We start from the raw sequence: 20,107 nt of genomic DNA, 5'->3' as shown, positions 1-20,107 counted from the left end.
AGGCCGAGGCAAAGGGTGCCCGGTTCGGCCTGCGGAATAGAGGCGTTTAGGAAGAGACCCTGTAGCTAGGTAGATGGCTTGGGTCGGTCACAATCACATAGAGGCGATAATAGATGCGCTTAGAGTTAAGTCTTCATGGCAGCTCATTTCATTTCATAATAGCGCTCCTTTGAAATTATCATAAGAGAACGCAAGATTGTATTCCTGGGTATCATATCCTTAGAGCGCCAGCGACCCATTGTCCATCCATTTGCCCAAACACAATGCCTTCCAAATTCGCTCGCATATGCCTACCTTACTGCACGTGTACTTCGATTGTATCATGCTCCTCGATCTCAGCCTGTTCCATCTCGACGTGCTCTTCAAGACGATCGCCGTCCCACCAGAGGGACACCTCCTTGTCACTGCCGACCTGGCGCTGCTTGCGGAACACGGCGATCAGGGTATCGACAGTCGTCTCTGGCATGACCTTGCATTCAAGCGCCTCGATGTCGCGGCCCTTGAGCATGATTATGAATTTCTCTCTCTCCTCGGGCTGGGGCTCCTCATCATCTGAGAGTTCCCCTGCGTCGCGCCTGCGCTGCAACTCCTCGTTCTGCTCCATCTCCTGGAAAAGTTCAGGAGTCCAGGCCTCGATATGTACCACGGACCGGTCCTCTCTGAATCCAGCAGAGCCAAGGCCATCGGCCTCTACCTTCCCGTTGCCAGATGGTCGAATGCCCAGGCCGGTAAGGGTCGAAGTATTGTATAGTTTGTTTCGTCGCCATGTGAGAATGATGTCGTCGGGCTTGATGTCCAGACCCTTCTTTTGCTGGTGTTTCACCCATGCATCGCGTGCGATACGGAGCTGCTTGTCAAAGAGAAACTTGGCCATCAAGATGCCAGAACCAGGTATGGTGCTCGTGATCATGACACTAATCACTTCCTTCTTTGGCGAGTCGTTCGTGTTGGCCGACTGTAGGGCTTGCTGGCGGGCACGGTTCTCCTCAGCTCTTCGAATGTACTCGGCGAACTCGTCGTCCTCCACTGCTGCTGCCGGTGGTGGCTGTGAAGGCTTCTTGGAAGGCTTTGGTGAGGTCAAGTCGTTGATTTCAATACTACTGCTTCGTCGCTTTGCCATTTGACTGGGCTTCACCTCATCCTCTGAGTCAGAATCAATGCTAATGGGTTCTGTGATTTTCTTGGGCTGTGGTGGTGTGAACTCTGGCTTGCGACTTCTGATCGGGCTTGGGGAATCGGGCTGTGGGCGTGCTCGCGGAGTCGGCGATGCATCGGGGAATGGGTCTTCATCTTCTTCGCCGTCGGTTTGCATGCTCAGCAGTGGCCTTTGGGTTGAGTCTGAATCAGGCTTTGATCGCTTGGAGGGAGGAGGCGTAACAAGTTCACTAAAAGAGTCAACGGATGGTTCAGGGTCGCAGGACAGAAAGGCAAACCTGGCGCATTCAGCTCCGTCTTGTGTCGAGGCCAGCTCAGCAACAAGAGTGTCACTGCTTGGTTGAACGGATGGAGGGTCTTCCTGGACATTGTTGGAATCATCCTGACTAAAAACTCCGGAGTCCTTCGCATCTTCGGGTTCGTCGCGCGCTTGCTTCTCTTCAGTAGTCTCGAGCTGTCGGCGCTCCTCCTCCAAGTCAGCTGCGCGACGTTTCTTTGTGCGTCGGTCTCGGTCAGCTTGCACAATAGGCTCCATTTCCTTTCGACGGCTAAACAGGGAAAGTCCATCATCGTCACTGCCATTTGCTTCTTCAGGTTGAGACGGCTTGGGAGCAGCCTTGCGCAGCGCAGTGGGCTTGAAAGGCAGCCTCTTCATGTTGGCGCAGAGTTGCTTGTTAGCCTACACGGAATAATAATTGTAGCAAGATTGTAGTTTATGCTCTATGATTTATAAAGCGCGCCACAAGGTAGTTGCGATCGTGGTTAAATGTAAGAACAGGTACCTATAGAGAAAGAAAGAGAATGGTGTCAGAAACACAGGCGCGATGCGATGCACTTAACGCGACCACTTTATGCAGGTGGGATGATTTATGTGGAGGTAAATGGGCGGATAGAACTGGAAACGGGCAATGGAGGGCGCGGGCAGGTTGGGCCCCTAAAATACCCCTCCGCAACAGAGCACGTACCGCTGTAGCGAGATGTTAGGAGTCCTCACGGCGTTTGAACCAGTCACAGTGCGAGCCAGCCGCGTTTGTGGTCCAACCTTAACAGCACAACGAGGCATCAATCTTTCTGACTTGGCCAAACCACCCCCACAAGCTTGATATCATCAACCATCAACCTCTCCCACAACCACCCCAACCTCGCAAAACCAATCCACCCGCTGCCACAATGGAGAACGGTGCCATTTCTCAAGGAGAGGGCAAGGACCCTTCAAGCTTCCTCGGGAACATCATCGGCAATCCTGTCACTGTCAAACTCAACTCTGGCGTCGTCTACAAGGGTGAGTTTATGGTGCATCACAGCCTGGCATATGATGGAAAATTACGATACGCCTACTTGGACAGACACTAACTTATCTTGCAGGCGAGCTTCAGTCGGTGGATGGCTACATGAACATTGCTTTAGAAAAGACAGCAGAGTATGTCAACGGTCAGAAGCGCAGGGAATACGGTGACGCCTTTGTGAGAGGAAACAACGGTAAGTGACAAAGAAAATCATTCCCCTCACTCGACATATTAAATTAACGAATCAATACAGTCATGTATATTTCAGCAGACTAATGGGAGCTTGACGTATAATGAAAACCTATCACACTTTTCACGACTAAACTCATGTCAAAACCAACTATTTCAAGCTATTTCATCTAAGGGCCATCCAATCGTGATATCCAGACAATAAAGGTGCACCCATGAAGCTCAATCTCGCCTTTGTCATTGATCTCGCCGCCACCCTCTTTCACAATCTTGTCGTACTTCTCCCTAAAGACTCGGCGCTCCTCACCTTCTCGAAGCGCGTTCCAGCTGAGGGTGTTGAATCTGTCCCACAAGGCCTCAGGTGTCAACCAAACCGACCATGAAACCTTGTCAGTCTCTATGGGTGTGGAGAAGAATGGCTTTTCAGCCTCGGCCTGGCGTTCAAAGACCTGCTTCCAGACCTGGTGTCGGAAACGAGGCTCCTTGTCCGCCTTTTCGTTAAAGTTGAGATCCAACAGCTCTTTCTCCCAGCCTGTAGGGGAAGGCCAACTCTCGGGTTGGTTATCTGAGATTATTGTCAGTCTTGGGAAACGTCAACTGGGAGAGGACCTTATCCACGAAGCACTTACATGAGTCAACGTTCCAGATCAGTCCAAGTTTGGTACCAGGCTTTAAAACTCGGTGGATTTCCTGGAGGGATTCTTCTTTGGCAAACCTTGGACTTTGTCAGGGCATGCTCTTTCTTTCCAGGACGGGTGACTTACCAGTGAAATGCCTTGTTCAAGTCAACTTCAGTCCCTGCTGATTCGGGTATCTCCAATCAAGATATCGAGGCATATGTATATCTTACCTGTGCTATAATGCAACCATCTGCCCATCCATCGCTCACGTGCTTCATATCAGTTGCTGTACCAGGTCGAACATCCACTTTGGGGAGCTGCTTGGCTGCGAGATTGTTCCTCATCGAATCCAATGGCTCTACAGCGACGATCTCGAATCCCTCTGACCTGGCAGCCAGGAGTTCGGTGAACTTGCCAGTGCCGGCTGCGAGGTCTATGATCTTGGCGCCTGACTGGCCCTCGAGACCAAGACGTCCAAGGATATTGGTGACAGCAGCAGGAGGGTAAGACGGTCGATGTGTATCATAAGACTTCGCATCGCCGAATCCCCTGGTTGCGATGTCATTTATAACGTGAGAAGAGGCCATTGTAGCAGTAATCCTACAACGTAACTGTGGAGTTCCGGCTGGTATTGGTCAAGTTTCCTAATAGTTTTGAACCAGCTAACAATCAAACGCGCGCAGGAAATAGAAACGAAAAAAGACCATGTTAAAAGAGACATCTATGCTTTTATACATGAACAGCCATTTGCCTTCCCGCGGGAGACCCGTTTGGGTGTTGCTTCTCCAATGTTTGTGTCAACGAATGGCGTTTAGATCTGGCTACCGACTTGGGGAAATACCCCAAATCGGGAACAACCCGACGGATTTACGACGGAAACCCGACAGCTTTATGCTACCGCAATGTGTAAGTCAAGTCGAGGGACTGATCTTTGCTGGCAGTTATACGACTTTGCTTGGCGGGAGGTCCTGGCCTGTTGTATTCGTTTATTGGGGTGATGTCATCTTGTTGTGAACCGCCCAAACCTACTTGGCGGGGAGGCATGGTCTCTAAGTTGGTCGACGGTAGACACTCTGATGACACAAGGTCAATCATCTTTCCTTTTCCTTTTGAGATCCTGATTCGTCGTCCGACTAACGTAGCTGATGGTGTGGCTTGGCAGGACTCGGGCGATTCAGGTCGTGAGATCCAGATACCTTCCACCTCGATGCCACTCTGAATCGCACGAATACCGAAGGGAATATCGGGAGTTCGCATGTTTTGAATACCGCAGTATGACATTAGCGACAGCCTTGCTCGCTTCTCCTCGTCGATGATTTCGTGACGGCGCATTGCGCGATTGGACCACCACAGCTTGATAAGTCCAGCGACAAAGACAAGAACGATGCAACAGCCGAGAACCTATGTGTATAGAGTCAGTTCAAAACGGGCAAAATACAAACTAGTAGAGCAACATTATTATGCAGATACTGAGTTGAAATTGCACACGTACAAAGGTCATCTCCTGCCAAAGCTCCCAGCTTATAAAGAAGGCACCCATAACGGGTTAAATGTACGAACGAATGGTGACACTCGGTAAGCTCCAGGCTAGAGAACAGAGAGTAAAAGAAGAGAAAGACGATAGTTTAGCTTTTAAAAACATTCGGGTGAATTCGATGTTTGAGGCACCAAAATTGTAGCATGGCAATCCAGGTTCCAAAAAAGAGCGAGTGTTGGGACAAGAGTAAACGCAGGGAAAACAGCAACAAGGTCTACAAACAGCCAGCCTCATGATAGCGTCTTCCACGTACCGCGCGTGGTATTATTCTCCGGGGTTGAAAATGCAGGTACGGTGAGTGTGTTGGGGGTTTCTCCTTCTTTGATTCACTGTGGTGTCCTGTTTGCCGGCAAGTGCGCGGTCGGTGATGGGCAGTGTCACTTGAGGAATAACATTGACAGGTCGATATGATAGCTTCTACCTTGGCTTTTAGGTGTTTAATCATTTTACAAAGATATGCTGCACTAGACCACTGCCTCCAAATGCCAACATGACTGCAAAGGAGAAATCCAAAGCAATACGGGATCCAGACGCGAACCTGCATAAGGTGCGGAAGCGTTCCTTTCAATAGGCATCGGGAGCTCGAATTAGATCCAAGTTGATTACACAAGAATAAGGGTATTCATCCAATAGAGTGAACGGTAGTCAATATTGTTTGTCTCTTACAAGCTGGGTCTGATAGTAGCATTAACACTCAGTACCTAGTGAACCGCCTCAGCTGATACCGTATGACTCTGCGCCCATAATTTATCAAGCGTTTAATAGCTACTAATCAGCATGTACAGTATTTTACTATCCTTTTAATAGTGTATTATGGTCATTATCGGGTCGTGTTGTCACTTGATATTGACGGGATATTGGTTCTAGCCAATTAAATGCAAGAATATAAAGGTTGAACCAAACATAGACAGGTCAAATTACATAGCATTCAACTATCAGACTCTATGCAGGTGACTATGGCCCTAGTTTCTCAATGCACAGTATTATTGACATGTCGAAACATGTTTCGGGTAGCGACAGATCTCTAGACTAATTGGTAAATGTGTGCTGGGAATTAGATTGGTGTAACGAGACGAGCCGTTATGATGTCTTTCTTGAGTCATGAAGTCGCCTATCTTCGACTAAAAATGTCCTGGAGAAGGGCAAGAAAGAAAAGCTTGATAGAAATTTGCTTAACCAGCCAATCGCGGTTTTCTGAATCATGCTAGTTACTCTGCTGGGTTGATCTGTCGGCATCGGCTTTCTAGAAAGCCGGGACTTCTTTGATACTACCTAACAAATCGGCCGCTGGCTGCTGGCGGGACCCCGATAAAGACCGGATCGGCGGGTCGGACCCTTTCTGGGACGACTTTTGAGAATCGATCCACCTTGTTCGGATATCCCGGATTATGGTAGAACCACTTTCTTTTTTACCGCCCCGTCTGTATGTAATTTGGATGCATGCAGGGACAACCAACTGGAGAGAAAGTGAAAAAAGAGTCTTGATGTCAAGACACAACTTTAGCGACCACCAACTTGGAGTCAATGAACGCTTGAAACCAAATCTTGGTAGGCGGCTGGGTTCTGAATCAGGGAACGATCAATAGATAAATCGTCATAGGAAGTACGTACCTGCTCGACTCTATGCATGTGTCGTAATCGGCTGAATTTAACCTCACCACCAATAAAAAACGGAAAACCAGGGTTAGATTGATCAGGGACGTTGCACTACGATACGCATCTACCCTTGAACAGAACGGAACAAGATCCAAACTTAGTATACCCAAATCTGGGACATCTCAAGGAGTCTGCCTTGGTTGATGACATGCCGATCAGTTGAGGATATCCAGGCTAGGATAAGATGCCGTGCCGTCCGATCAATCTATACTGTCCAAAACTGTCCAGCGAAAAGCGACATATCTATCCAAGGACAATATGTATCAGACTGGAGACGATCAGGGCCGCGGAAGCAAGGCACTCCCCGGATCTTGGTTGTCACAACACTTGCAGTTGCATCAGGAGTGGTTGTATGCGCCGACTTGGTGTTGGTGGGTGTGTTGGTCGCCAATAAGATCATTGCTCGACCGATGACGGTAAGCGTTGACCCTTCTGGTCTTGGCAAGACCTGGTGTCAATCAACCAAGTCCCTGAACCCTACCTACCTACCTCGGCCTGGGGACCTGACTCTAGCGCTGTGCTATGCTGTGTGTTGTGCTGCGTTGTGCTGATCTACAACTGGCGATGCTCGGCTGACATGCATTTGCAAAGATGGCTGTGTATACTTAGTATTACGCGAATAACGAAGCAATGCTTGGCCATGTTAGTATAGAGACTTGTCGATGCTTGTTTTTTTCCTTCTTCTGATTACAGTGTTCCCAATGAATGGTAAAACACCATCAATTACGGTGAGGGATATAGAAATGAATAGCTTTACTGTCTGCTTGACTCTCCAAGTGCTTGTTTCACACCATCTCGACAGTAAAGGATTTGACCCGACTCGGTGGTGCCACGCACACACGTATTCGGTTTGTCTATCCACATCCTACTGTAGGAGCTGTACTGTACATGTACTGTAACTGCCCAATTCTCACTCGAATAACTTACTATACTGAGTTAATCGCCAAGTCTCACTCTCCTATCCCGTACCCCATCGATCCACCAGAAAAGTCCCAATTCTCCTGTTCAATCTCACCCAATCCTAGACATACCATCTTGGGTTCCAAACATCCCGCCTTCCCCGGTCTCCAAAACTCAATTAACTTAAACGTCGCGCCTGCCCCCCGAAATCTTGTTCCTTCTTTCCTTTCTTCGATCTCGGATTTGACCTTCCTTACACTTTCAGGGTACCCCACCTTATAAACCATACCAGCGACACAGTTTCTGTATCTCTCACTCTCCCTCCCATCCCGGAACCATCTTTTTCGACGATATCATCTTCCCTTACAATAAACACTAAGCAAGGTCCACCGCTTGACTATCCATCATCATGCCTATTCGCAACCCTTTCACTCGTCGCCCTGGTAGCGTCGTCGTCCAAGATGAGAACCAACGCCCTGACACCGCCCCGGGTTTCGAGAAAGTCGATACTGTTGGCTCAAAATCCAAACCCGTTTTGAGTATTCGAAGTCAAGGTCACGACAATGGCGAATACAAGATGAGTGGTATGTCTCAGAACCCTTGTCGCTTGCCGTCCCTCGTGGTCTTCCCTCCCGCTCCCATGGCGGGGAACTATCCATGAAGCGGCGCATTCGGCATTTCGTCACAAGACCTTTAGAATTTGGCTAATTTTTGACCTTGTTCGACAGTTGTCAACGACAGTGGCGTCTATCTTCCCGTATGTCCATTTTAGCCAATGCGTAAAACATCAAAGTCCACAACTAACGGTCGCAAAGCCATCCCCCACTGAAGAGAAAGGCCAGTGGCCCCGAAAGTACCTGTCAACTCGCAACTCGACAGATACAAGGAGCAGCCTTGGCGATATTGAGCACTTCTCTATCTCAAGGGAATCATTTGATTCTTACCGTCGCTCATTCGTATGGAATTCCCCTCCTTAGCCGCTGCATACGTATAATTGCTTGGCTTTCAACCAAAATGCGACTAACACAGTAACCAGGACATCACTGCACGATCGCCCATTGCCAACAATAACGACTTCCCTTCGCGCCAAAGTCTTGATTCTGCTCGTTTCCCCCGCATTCCCAGATCTGCGGTCGAGCGATCGTTTGAGCAACCCCCAACGGCCGAGGAGCGGTTTGAAGATGTTGGACTAGATGACCACAAGTACCAGCAAAAACAGCCAGCGCAGCAGGCACAGCCCCAGAAGCGTGGCTTTTTCTCCAAGTTCTCCGACTCTCGCGACAAGGACCCTTCTAGCAACCCCTCTGTTTCTCGATTCCTCATGCACGGTCGCAAGAGAGCTCAGAGTGGCCAAGGGTCAGAACTTACACCCATGGACAATGGCCCGCCCAAGGTCACTGTTTCGTCCGAAGGTCAAGAGATGCATTAAAATGTATCAAATATTGAGTTTTTACCCTTCTACGTTGTATTAAAGATACCTGGAGTTTTCGTTTTATATTACCGGCGTTATCGGTTACAGGGGCCGGGATGCTAGAAACGCATTCGCTACGACACTATGCTGGGTACACCTTGGTCGCAGAATCGGCTCTGTATTGGATGGATTGATTATACAGAGAAGGCCTGACTACGGACTGGGTAATGAGCTGAGACGCTTGAAATGAATCAACATGTGCTAGAGAGTCATGTCTGTCGAAAGAAGACCAGATGTGGGCTACATAATAGTAATGAGAAGTCACGTGTTTCCATGCAACTATCTATTGAGTCCGTGTTTGCAGTTCTTGTGAGTTGTTGAATATATACTATCGTGGTCGAATAGTTTTAAAGACGCCCAATGTGATCAAACACGCCTAGAACCTGGCCGCATATATTGTTAAGGCAGTACTAGTAGAACACAAACAAGAATTCATTGATAATAGATAGTTTGACAATGATAACACCTTTTAAAAGACAGGCCGATGACGGACTAGAGAGTCACGTCGAACAAATCATACACTTGAAATTGCGTGATGCCATTGCCAAATGGGAATGGAGGCCCCGCTCTGTTCGTCGTAGGGCGCAAGATAAGTACCAATGGCGATATAATTAAATCGAGATGAACTCACCTTGACTTTTTTCTTTATACTTCAGCTTTTTCTTTATAAATCTGGCAACAAGTTTGTGTTTTAAGCAACATTGCAGTTGATGCCGAGTCGGTTGGATATCAACTAGCCCATCCCGTCGGTATTCGCAATCGCCCCTCATCTCTTTAATCAACTCAACATCACCACTCAAACATCTCATATCATGGCATCTGACGAAGTTCCAACCAACCTCAATGACATCTCCTCCGTCACTGACGGTACTGGGGGGGCTCAGGCTGGGCTTGACGATAAACTTGCCGGGCTCTCGCTGGCTTCACGCGCAGTCCATGCCGATAATGGTATCCAGTCGCACAGGGCCGTTGCACCGGCTATGCATGTCAGCACGACTTTTAGGTACAATGACGATCCTGATGCACTGAGGGCTTGGGATAATACCGATGTAAGTGCTGATCTCTTTCTTAAACCGTCATGGTATATCATGCTTGGATTGCGACCTGTCATAAACTCTCAGCATCATGAGTTTGATCTTCAAACATATCATGACACCGCACTTGAATGGTTTATCTACAATATCATATAAACTTTTATACTAACTCATGTAGCCTAACAACCCTCTTGACTCTCATGTCTACTCCAGAGCAACTGGTCCAAACACTACCCGTCTCGAAGCCGTCCTGACATCTGTCATCGGTGCTCCAACCGTAACTTACTCTTCTGGTCTATCCGCCTTTCATGCTATGCTGGTTCACTTGAACCCTAAGCGCATTGCCATTGGAGACGGTTACCACGGCTGCCATGGTGTCATCAGCATCATGACCCGTCTAACAGGCCTCAAGGTCCTGGCCCTTGACTGTGCCGTCGAGGACCTCGAGCCTGGCGATATCATCCACGTCGAGACACCACTGAACCCGACAGGTGAAGCCCGTGATCTGGCTGCGTATGCAGAGAAGGCGAAGAAGGCCGGCGCTTACTTGACTGTCGATGCAACATTTGCGCCGCCTCCTCTGCAGGATCCTTTCCAGTATGACGTTGATGTGGTTATGCATAGCGGGACGAAATATTTTGGCGGCCACTCCGACATGCTCTGCGGTACACTTTCTATTAACCGCAAGCATACTAACTGGGAAGCTGCTCTTCTTAGTGACCGTATGCTCATCGGTTCTGTCATGGGTAGTCTGGAAGGCTGGTTAGGTATTCGCTCGCTGCGAACTTTGGAGCTCCGTGTTCAACGTCAGAGCGCCACGGCTACTGCACTCGTGGCCTGGCTGGTCGAGCAACAGCGTGATTCTTCATCTGTAGTCGGTGCCCTGGTCGAGCGGATCCAGCATGCTAGTCTACAGCCCGAAGCGTCTGTTGAAGGCAGCTGGCTGCAAAAACAGATGCCAAACGGCTACGGGCCTGTGTTCTCAATTTATCTCCGTGATGAGGAGCACGCCAAGCGGTTGCCTTCCAAGCTGGAGCTATTCCACCACGCTACCAGTCTAGGAGGCGTGGAGAGCCTTATTGAGTGGCGTGCAATGACGGATCCCAAAATCGACAAGAAACTGCTGCGGGTCAGCATCGGTGTTGAAGGTCTCGAGGATTTAAAGCAAGATCTTCTCCAGGGTCTGGAGGCTTTGAGAAAGAAATAAGGGGTCTAAAAATGAAATGGAAAAAAAGAAATCTTAGACGACACAAGCATTCATCGCGATAGAAAGAAAAGATAAAATCAGTCAAGGCAAACTCATAGAAGAAAATAAAGAAATCACGAGATGAAAAGAAAAAAAGAATGTAACTTCCACAAGCCAAAGATATGACGAGCGTAAGATGCCGTAACTCTAAGTGTACATGATGCCAGTGAGAATGTGAAGGGTCGTGTGGGAGCTCAGATGTAGCTCAATGACAAGGGAGTGTGAATGCGTGGTTGGGGAAATGACATATAAGGGGAACTCGAAACTCGTACCCGCCCGTCTCAGAAACGTCTATCCGTAAGGGGAAAGGAAAGTGAAGAAGAAAGAAGAAGACAAGAAAGGCGTTTGTTGCCTTTTGGTAGAAGAATAAACGCACAATGTTCGCTGTTGATGGTGTTTTTACGTCGAGAGAAACTCGTGTAAAATTGTTGCTTAGAATAGAAGTTGAAGTAGTGTCGTGTAACTTTGTGGTTTGATATGGCTAGCTTCACTCGGTAGGAGGTAACCAGAGACCAAACCAGTTGCCGAGTGGCTTGTACTTGACTTCTCGACTGCAAAGATATGTTAGCTTTTGTAACAAATATTTGAAGACTGATGTTAAGACGCACCGAGAGCGGTCGTTGTCAGCAAAGGATCCGACACCTCGGAGGTCTTGATCGGTAGACCTAGACTCCGTGCGTCGATAATCAACTGATTGGTTGTATGATATAGATCCTCGAGAGGACGAAGGAGCGCCGCTGTGGTAGTGACTATCATACTGGCGATGTGGAAGAGAAGTCCTTGAAGGTGGTGCAAGAAACTCATCGCCTACAGTTTGGGTCTGATATACCGGTGTATGCTGAGTCCGAGAAGGAAAGGTAGGAGAGTCGCTGAACGCAGGCGAAGTAGTAGGAGTAGTAAAATCAGAGACAGTATCAGCGACCATGGAGTGGTCGTTGGTGTACTGGTTCTGATACTGTTGACCAAGCCATTGATTCACGTTGTTCTGGCTTCTATCATAGGCCTGAGGACTCGGTCTACTCCAAGCTTGGGACTGGTCTCTTGGAGATGTGTTGGCCGATGTTGTTCTTTGGTAATTGGAGTCCCAGCTGCCTCGAACAGCCTCATCGCTCCAATTCCTAGAGCTGTCTGAGTAGTAGTTCTGGCTGTATTGCCTTTGATCGCGGTCTTGTCGGCGACTCATGGTTGTTGGTTGAGAGGACGGTTTGTGATTGGCTGTTTGCGTGTAAGTGATAATAAGAGCTGCTATAGTGCTGATGATGACGATGATGAATCAAACACGGAGTAAGACACAATACACTGAGTAAATGGATTGATACCTAAGAAATCTAATCTCACAGACTTGTTCATATATATATATATTCTTTATAGCTTCAATTATCAACTTCTATCATGGGATGCCTCTACCAAATCCAAGAGTTGCGGTTGTGGCTGAAGGTTCCTATTCGCGGGCACGCCGGGAGGCCGCAGTTGTGAGCCAATCAGAAGTAACTGCGCTTCGGGAACCAGACCCTGTAGGTGATGGTGGCCATGCAAAAACATAAAGAACCCCTGGAAGCGTCAGCAAGCTTACCTATAAGCAGCCTAGAGTGATAGGGCTCTACAGGGGACAGAAGACGTCAGTTCTCCCATCTATTCCAAGGTTCTTGTCTGGTTTCGGTATTATCTTTGATGGTTGTTTCAAGCTTTCGGTCTCTCCAGCCAGGCAGACTCTCAGAGAAGTTCCAATTGAGAGCATATACATCATTGATCGAGTACAAGTTTTCGCAACTCGAGTGACAGTCTACTCGCAGTGAGACAAAGTTCCTCGCATACTACACATTGTTTACTGACTGTTCATGACCGCATCGGGTCATGACTGTTTGAGGTTTACAAGCCGACAAAGTTCAGTCATCATACAAGTTGAACGTTTCAAAACACATACATAGTTCGGGTGAGAAAGACGCCTCCCGACGGGACTGAAACATCCGAACAACTAGTTCAGCCATAGTAAAACCTATGCAACCACTGAGCATTATGATTAGACGAGGGACCGGAAACCGAGAGTCGCTTAGGGACTTAATGCCGATGCGGCTCAGGTGCCACAAAGTCTGTCCATGTTTAGGCGTGTGGACGCGCTTGAACAGTAACTCAAATTAGGACCAAGAGCAAGGTCCGGCGCTTGTAAAGTCTCGCCAATCGTGAATGTGCTGCTCAAAGCGTCATGCGATACTATTATTTGTTTTGCTGCGCTTTGGTTCCCGAGACTGTGCCACTGGGCAGTGCTGCTTGTCAGCCCTGTGTCCACCTTTAAAGCCTTAACGGTGGATACCATATCCCTGCAACGTTTCTCTGTGCCGCGCTAACGACAGGGATTTCAATTTCCCGTCCTTCTATGAGTGGCTGTAACAGACGCGGCAGAAGCGCGCCTGTTTAGGTGGGGTCTGGACCGAGCATGAGGCGCCACCCTATGATCCCCTTTTCGTACCTACCCTTACCCTTGCTTCATCTGAACCTCAACAACACCATCGCCATCATCGCCAACCTCCTCTTTCCACCTTGACTCCAGAGGGAGCATGTACAGGCTTCCGAGTCTCGTTTATCGGACTTGCGGCCGCAGCTGAGCACTACCCAGCAGTAGATGCCCTCCCCCAATGGTCCGACTCTCCCTTTTCCGCCTGCCCACCAAACTGCGGCGTAGGGTTAGGCGCAATCGAATGGCGACCCTAATTGCCCTCGTTGCCCTCGTAGGCCTCCTGATCCTTCCCTTTTACTCGGCCTATTGCATCTACAAGCCTCCGACATACCTCATCAACTGGCTTCGGAGGAAGTACCCTGACGTGCTTTTCGAGATCCCGACCGACCAAAAGATCATTGCTCTATCTATCGACGATGCACCGTCCGCCCACACCGATGAGATCATGCAGATTTTGGAGGAGAACGAGGCCCATGCGACATTCTTCGTCATAGGGTCCCAGGTTGAGGGGCGCAAGGGTACACTTGCGAAATTAGTTGAGAAGGGCCATGAGTTGGGCAACCACGCTATGCATGATGAGCCATCCAAGTCGCTCAGCAACGAGAAGCTTCTCGAAGAAGTTCACCTCGTCAAGGGCATGTTGACCGAGGCGTATGCGGCCAACGACCTAATCCTACCCAACAACTACTTCCGTCCGGGGTCTGGAATATTCAATACACGGATGCGCAATGTCCTGGGAAACCAGGGCTTCCGTATCACTCTGGGAAGCGTTTACCCTCACGACCCTCAAATACCATACCCCGATACGAACTCAAAGCACATTTTGAGCATGGCTCATCCAGGTGCCATCATCATCTGCCACGATAGGAGATCATGGACTGCGCCAATGTTGCGTACAGTTCTTCCTGAACTCAAGCGGCAAGGATACAGGATTGTTACCATTACAGATCTTATTAAGTCTGTAGCAGCATAAACCCAAGAGCAATAGTGCCCAGTGAGACTCGCACGGCTGAATTTGATTGCGTCTTCCCCCCTGTGCGTTGGTGTTGAACTCCCTAAGGTCGGTTGGATATCGCTAGAATTGGCAAATACTGTCTACCAAATAGAATTAGAGAGTAATTTTTAATGAGCCTTCTTCTTGTACGAGCTTCGATATGTTGTATCTTGGTGATGTTAGCCTGTAAGAAGTTAGTGGGTGCTCAGCATAAATCTTCTAGGGGCATACAGACGTAAACTCGAGAGTACCAGTGACAATACAGCGACATCCCTCAACGTATTTCTCAACAAGAGACCGTATTTCTCTTTCCGCTTCCGTATCCTTGATCAATTTGCTCGCAACATTGTTAAACTCCTCGACTGCTGTTCTCATTCTTACTTCCAACTCAGCAATCGCCATATCCAACGTCGTGCTTGGCTCCATCATTGCAGCAACAGCATTAATGACACAATCTGTCTGCAACTCCTTCTTCAACGATAACACATCGTTCAACAAGCTCAGCAGAATACACACTTGTGTCCACAGCTGATGTACCTCGGGGCTCAAAAGGACTGCTTGCGGTAGTCTCTCCTGCGTAGCATACGGGACAAGACTGCAAAGCATCCTGCCACCGACGGTGCCAATCCTGAGCTTCATATACGACTCGTAGTCCGGCACGCGACCAGCCAGGCGCAATTCCTGCTCAGCTGCACAGCTAGCAGTAAATAGCTGTATCTCATCATGTAAGACCCGCCGCTGATCCCTCGACGCCGTCTCGCAGATCCTCGAGCCGAAATCTTGAAATACGTCGTTAATCGGATCACCGTCTGATCCACGTGCACACATTCCGTCAACGGCCAAAGCCTCACGAACCATGCCCAAAGTCTGCCGTCTCCAACGCTCCGCGCTTGAGAAATCACCCGCCAGATCACCCTCGTTAGCATCGACAGCGTCATCCCAGCACACCAGCCACGTCGAGTAGAGCGCCAGTGCCTCCATCTCCCGCTTACGGGCCTGGGGATACCATAAGCAGGCGAACTTGGCAATATCGTCTTTCTTGCGACGTATGATGAGCGGGTATTTTAGTGCCATGCGATCGACCGCTTGATCGACTAGTGGTTTAACGTGCTCATGATGGCGGTTCAGTTTGGGTTGATGTTCAGGCCATGAGCGGAATAGATTGTGGAGATTTGGAATTCGTAGTGTCTGGCCCCGAAGAGCCTTGACTATCGCGCTTTGACTGAGAGCTGATTGTTTCATAAGGATCAAATTAGAGTGTGTTTTAGGCGTATTCTAGGCGTGATAGTTCGAAATTGAGATAGACATAGGGCTGGGATAATGTTTTATTAAAGTGCTCTCTAGGTTAAGCCAAGCATTCCAGATATTGCCATAGAAGGACATTACGCTCGGTTACTACTGGAATTTAGACTATGGCTGAAACGTTGCCAGGTTCGAGAATAGTTCTAGGAGGATATTCATAGAAACATGGCTTGAATTTCTTTATGTTTCTGGTTATTGCTTGCTATTCTTCTCAGTCGCTTTACCACCAACACGCCATTGATAATACAGTGTACGATGATGGACCTGCGTGTCAACCTCACAATTAAGTTTACAATACCCACCCTACTTTATCTTAATCACGCAATTGGAAATGCACAACATCGGTACACAATATCGGCAGTTTAATTTCCACCTCGTTAATCAAGGTGCAAAGTTTGAAGCCAGACGCGTCACAGAAAAACCCAAACGCCACTTTCAACCGTCAGGAACCCGAAAATCCTCAACAGATGTAACAAGAGAAAAGAAAGAAGAGAGAAAGAGACGAAATTCATACGTCAAATCGTAAACCTAAAACTTGAAGGTATCAAGCCTTATATCCTTCATCCCTGCTGGCCTGCTCGTTAATGTTTGACTTATATTGTGGCGTGTTTCCGATCCTGCAGCGGCCCTGGTCAAATCGCCAGGGGTCCAGAGGCAGGAATAATTTTACAAATACAAAGACGACGTCCACCGCATGAAAATACCGGCTAGACAAGTTGGGGCTGGGAAATGATGGGCAGTTTCAGCGTGTTTCATTGTACCGCAATGCTTGGGGACGCATATTGGTGCAGTAATATGTAAATCCATGATCGGCAGTTTCATCTCGACTTAAAAATAACACCCATCATTATGCCGGCAAATGCAAGGGACGAAAAGCTGTGATAAAGAAAAATATGCCGTTGGAGGCTAGTGTGTGTGTGATCTAGTATGGTAAATCTAGATACAACAATCGTCAAAAAGAATCAATCAATCATCCATCGAAGAGGAAAATGGCATCCTCTGTACATCCATCAATGTCAGATCCAGTCCTGTTTGTTTCCTTCATGGCCCTGTTAAACGCCAAGTCACCAATATCCAAACCAAATACATTGGTTACCTAAATATTGGACATGTACCCTTTCTCCTCCAATAAACCAATCCAAACCAAGACAGACGTGAGTGTTAATAAATAAGAATTCTCAAAGAGGGAATAGATACTGCTTCAAAGAGCAACGAGTGTGTATGTGCCTTTTAAATCATGCCCGCCATTGTCCTGCCGCGGACTCCCGTTCATGGTCGTAAAATGTCTATCAATTATATACTGTCGAATAAAGAAGCCGACATCTCGGCATTGGGTGCGCACTTAAATCCATTGTGGTGTGGTTGGCTTAGCGTGTGACACCTCGGGAAAGAAGCTGAAGATCAGGTTTTGAACATCGCCAAGATAGTCCTCGGCGCTGAACTTGTTGAGACCCTTGGACTTGATGTATCGGTTGTCCTCTTCCTCCTCCTTGCTTAGCGGCCTGGCGCTGTACTCCTCGGCGAGCTCGGTGACTTGTGCTAGTTCATGACCAAAGGGGTGAGAGTCCTTGAGGGCTCGCTGCTGGAAAGATGGTGGAGGAGCTGGAGCGACGGCTGTGACTGCAGGGGCAGGCACAGGAGGAGCCTTCAGGCCATGACCGGCAGAGACGTACGAGGCCGATGACGCTCTGGTAGAGGTTGACGATGATCGGGAGAATGTGTAGCTAGCCTTTGTGGAGACGGAGTGCTCTGAATCTCTGGACCTTTGAGAGACGGATCGTTGGCGAGCGATGGCCTCATACGAGTTCTGCTTGGTGTGGGAAGGTGATCGCTGAGGAATCGCGGGAGCCTCGTTGACCTTGGGTATGGCAGGTGGCATGACGTGTGGCTTGCCGGATACCGAGAAGTAAGTTGACAGATGGTTCGGCACAAGACCTGGGCAATCTTCCATGGGAGAAACTTCCGGGCTCGTAGGCGGAGTTGACTCAGTAGTTGAAGGAGCCTCGGAGTCTTCACCAACAGATCGAAGCGAAGACTTGTTGCGGAGAGAGGCGTGAGGCGACGGGATATCGGGAGCGTTGTAGGAAAGCATGTTGGTCGTGTGAACAAGCTGAATAGGACCGGAAATCTTGTGTCGTAGGATAGGACCATGGTGTCTATCGCGGGCCGAGTTGCTGCGGTGCGGTGGTGGAGAGTCACCCATTTCGGCGACTTTAGCCTTTCTGGTGGTAAAAGCGCGTGAGAGTGACATTGTTGAGAATTTGATTTTAACACTTGTTTTTGTTTGGTTGGGTCTGTTTGGTGACTTGGTGGTTTATAAGTAAATTGCAACTGAGATGTTTTGTGATAAGAGAAGGCAAAAAGCGTCGTGCCACTGACTCAACACTAATTTACTTTTCGAGGAAAGTCTTTGCTGAAAGTTTGGCCAACCGAAAGCTGAGCTTGCGAGCGAGAAAAAGAAACGGTACAAGAGTTTCTGAATATGTGTGTGTTGTACTGAGATGAGACAAAGGAATCCAGTCCTTTCTTTTGCTTCCAAGATCCGGCTTCTAGAGCAGAAACTGTGACGTCTGGCGCGATTCAATTTTGTCGATTCTTCGAGAAGGAGAGTGATTTTACGTTGACCGGCTTTGCAGTGAACGAGTGATGATTGTAAAGGAACGGTCAACGTCGAAAATAGCTGTATCGCTTGATATCCTTTTGGTATTTTGGTTCAATTTATGAATCGATCCTGCGACAGGGTGGGATACAAGAACGAAGTAGTGAATGAATGTATGAAAATGTGAGAGAAATGGTTTATCAGATGCAGAATCAATGCACACTGACGAAGCAAAGTAGACACGATCGAGAGAGTGGCGATCGTGAAACTTTCTCGGTAAGAAGAAGTGAAGATACAGGCCTTGTTTTTTCGACGTGTAAAGGTCAAGTCAAAGGAGAGAAAGCAAGAGATAATGGAAGTCGACGAATCTTGAAGGAGAACAGGCCGTGGGGATGAAGATGGGGGGGCCAGGAAACAAATATGGGACCTGCCTACGGACTTCTAGATACGGCGGGCGGGACCAACTGCCTGATGGCCCGACTCCCCTGCAGCGCAGTGCACTGTAGCTCGCCCTAGCATGTTTAGGTGGTAGTTTAGGTGCTGTAGGCCACTAAACTTTCAGGCCGAGTTACAACGGCCCGGCCACCCATCACAGCTTTGGTGGCTGTTTAGCAACAGTCCTTGTCCTTGTCAGTAATTTCTAATTGGCCGACGCCCCTGGCTAAAAAGGCTCTTGAAGCAAAGATCCTGGCGTTATGTCTGTGTGGGTAACCAATCGCGTGAATATGCTTGCTCGCCATGCCCCTTGTATTATAAACTAGCCAAGGTTTTTCTTCCTCTTTTGTCCACGCAGACAAGAAAAATCCGCGTTGAGCGCCAAAGGGACCAGGTGATTGATACTGTTCGTTATTAAGAATGGTAAGATTCGTGGCTCGTGTGGACTGAAATGTGATGCTGTGCAACTGCCTGCCTTGCAGCACATTGCATAGTCTTAATTATCATGAGGTATGTGTATTCGCATTAAGAAAACCGATATACATACGCATGACACGTTTATGGCTACACACGATACATTTTCTTTCTTTTGCTAGTTCAGCTTGTTACAGCTTGACTACCAACTACGCATTGCGGATACGCACACGCACTAGGTAATGTGACGATTGCTTTGTTTCTTTCTTCCTCCTCTTCCTTGCTTCTACTTGGGCCCAATCCAATGTGACGACTCTGATGCTGTTGAGGCCTTTGTTTCCGAGCACATGCTAACCAACACCCGAATCCAAATGGAGCTTCCCTCCGTCTGATCAACCATTCACCTTCCACCATCACCCTCCATTCTAGACATCCACCCATCCTTTATCAACCTTTTTATTGACCAGCGCGCTACTACTACATGAGTGAGAAAAAACCCACTGTCACTAACACTGTCGTTGGCACTGGTCTGAATAACTGGGTGACGAACGGGCCTTGAAAAATTCTATCAATCGGGTTACACCGATCACTAAAAATAAAAAAAAGAGACGAGAAGGTCAGGAAATGGATGCATGCAAGCACTCAATTGGACGCCCGATTCTTCTTTGACAAATTGCAACGAACTTTGGCCTCAGCTCACCGGACGTAGAAGACGCATCCGCACGTCAAAGATCAATAAAGTGAGTTGTTGTGCATGACCAACGCACAGCTCTGAGCTGCTCTCACCACTGCCGTTGCAGCATCTTGGACACTC

At 48.4% G+C, this 20,107-nt stretch overlaps 10 protein-coding genes across 10 annotated transcripts; 4 read left to right on the top strand and 6 right to left on the bottom strand.

Moving 5' to 3' along the window:
- Positions 1-295: 295 nt before the first annotated feature.
- FGSG_00459 (uncharacterized protein) lies at positions 296-1,810 on the bottom strand (the record flags this gene model as incomplete). Its single annotated transcript, XM_011317826.1, has 1 exon — positions 296-1,810. The coding sequence occupies one exon, from the start codon at positions 1,808-1,810 to the stop codon at positions 296-298; it is 1,515 nt and encodes a 504-aa protein (XP_011316128.1).
- A 515-nt stretch (positions 1,811-2,325) lies between these two features.
- FGSG_00458 (uncharacterized protein) lies at positions 2,326-2,717 on the top strand (the record flags this gene model as incomplete). Its single annotated transcript, XM_011317825.1, has 3 exons — positions 2,326-2,437; positions 2,521-2,634; positions 2,695-2,717. 3 exons carry the CDS (start codon positions 2,326-2,328, stop codon positions 2,715-2,717), a joined length of 249 nt encoding a protein of 82 aa, XP_011316127.1.
- An 83-nt stretch (positions 2,718-2,800) lies between these two features.
- On the bottom strand, positions 2,801-3,837 carry FGSG_00457 (uncharacterized protein; the record flags this gene model as incomplete). Its single annotated transcript, XM_011317824.1, has 4 exons — positions 2,801-3,195; positions 3,260-3,345; positions 3,395-3,405; positions 3,481-3,837. 4 exons carry the CDS (start codon positions 3,835-3,837, stop codon positions 2,801-2,803), a joined length of 849 nt encoding a protein of 282 aa, XP_011316126.1.
- A 307-nt stretch (positions 3,838-4,144) lies between these two features.
- On the bottom strand, positions 4,145-4,790 carry FGSG_00456 (uncharacterized protein; the record flags this gene model as incomplete). Its single annotated transcript, XM_011317823.1, has 2 exons — positions 4,145-4,651; positions 4,743-4,790. 2 exons carry the CDS (start codon positions 4,788-4,790, stop codon positions 4,145-4,147), a joined length of 555 nt encoding a protein of 184 aa, XP_011316125.1.
- A 2,769-nt stretch (positions 4,791-7,559) lies between these two features.
- FGSG_00455 (uncharacterized protein) lies at positions 7,560-9,091 on the top strand. Its single transcript, XM_011317822.1, has 4 exons — positions 7,560-7,927; positions 8,072-8,100; positions 8,159-8,299; positions 8,380-9,091. Exons 1-4 carry the CDS (start codon positions 7,753-7,755, stop codon positions 8,770-8,772), a joined length of 738 nt encoding a protein of 245 aa, XP_011316124.1. The 5' UTR covers positions 7,560-7,752; the 3' UTR covers positions 8,773-9,091.
- Positions 9,092-9,987: 896 nt separating this feature from the next.
- On the top strand, positions 9,988-11,437 carry FGSG_00454 (uncharacterized protein). Its single transcript, XM_011317821.1, has one exon. It carries the CDS (start codon positions 10,162-10,164, stop codon positions 11,053-11,055), a length of 894 nt encoding a protein of 297 aa, XP_011316123.1. The 5' UTR covers positions 9,988-10,161; the 3' UTR covers positions 11,056-11,437.
- A 144-nt stretch (positions 11,438-11,581) lies between these two features.
- On the bottom strand, positions 11,582-12,277 carry FGSG_00453 (uncharacterized protein; the record flags this gene model as incomplete). The annotated part of the gene is made up of 2 exons (XM_011317820.1): positions 11,582-11,645; positions 11,703-12,277. 2 exons carry the CDS (start codon positions 12,275-12,277, stop codon positions 11,582-11,584), a joined length of 639 nt encoding a protein of 212 aa, XP_011316122.1.
- Positions 12,278-13,790: 1,513 nt separating this feature from the next.
- On the top strand, positions 13,791-14,691 carry FGSG_00452 (uncharacterized protein; the record flags this gene model as incomplete). Its single annotated transcript, XM_011317819.1, has 1 exon — positions 13,791-14,691. The coding sequence occupies one exon, from the start codon at positions 13,791-13,793 to the stop codon at positions 14,520-14,522; it is 732 nt and encodes a 243-aa protein (XP_011316121.1). The 3' UTR covers positions 14,523-14,691.
- Positions 14,692-14,762: 71 nt separating this feature from the next.
- Positions 14,763-15,617, bottom strand: FGSG_00451 (uncharacterized protein; the record flags this gene model as incomplete). Its single annotated transcript, XM_011317818.1, has 1 exon — positions 14,763-15,617. The coding sequence occupies one exon, from the start codon at positions 15,615-15,617 to the stop codon at positions 14,763-14,765; it is 855 nt and encodes a 284-aa protein (XP_011316120.1).
- Positions 15,618-16,763: 1,146 nt separating this feature from the next.
- On the bottom strand, positions 16,764-18,096 carry FGSG_00450 (uncharacterized protein; the record flags this gene model as incomplete). The annotated part of the gene is made up of 1 exon (XM_011317817.1): positions 16,764-18,096. One exon carries the CDS (start codon positions 18,094-18,096, stop codon positions 17,188-17,190), a length of 909 nt encoding a protein of 302 aa, XP_011316119.1. The 3' UTR covers positions 16,764-17,187.
- Between the last annotated feature and the right edge of the window lie 2,011 nt (positions 18,097-20,107).

This window comes from Fusarium graminearum, chromosome 1 (assembly GCF_000240135.3).
Source record: "Fusarium graminearum PH-1 chromosome 1, whole genome shotgun sequence".
NCBI classification, from domain to species: domain Eukaryota; kingdom Fungi; phylum Ascomycota; class Sordariomycetes; order Hypocreales; family Nectriaceae; genus Fusarium; species Fusarium graminearum.
Note: the sequence above shows the minus strand (reverse complement) of the source record. Positions and strands in the feature narration are given on the sequence as shown.

Bases quoted from the DNA above. Each gene is read 5' to 3' on its own strand.
- FGSG_00454 (XM_011317821.1), top strand. From the start codon at position 10,162: ATGCTGGTTCACTTGAACCCTAAGCGCATTGCCATTGGAGACGGTTAC.
- FGSG_00455 (XM_011317822.1), top strand. From the start codon at position 7,753: ATGCCTATTCGCAACCCTTTCACTCGTCGCCCTGGTAGCGTCGTCGTC. The intron at 7,928-8,071 runs GTATGTCTCAGA...CTTGTTCGACAG, and splicing joins TGGCGAATACAAGATGAGTG to TTGTCAACGACAGTGGCGTC. The intron at 8,101-8,158 runs GTATGTCCATTT...ACGGTCGCAAAG, and splicing joins ACAGTGGCGTCTATCTTCCC to CCATCCCCCACTGAAGAGAA.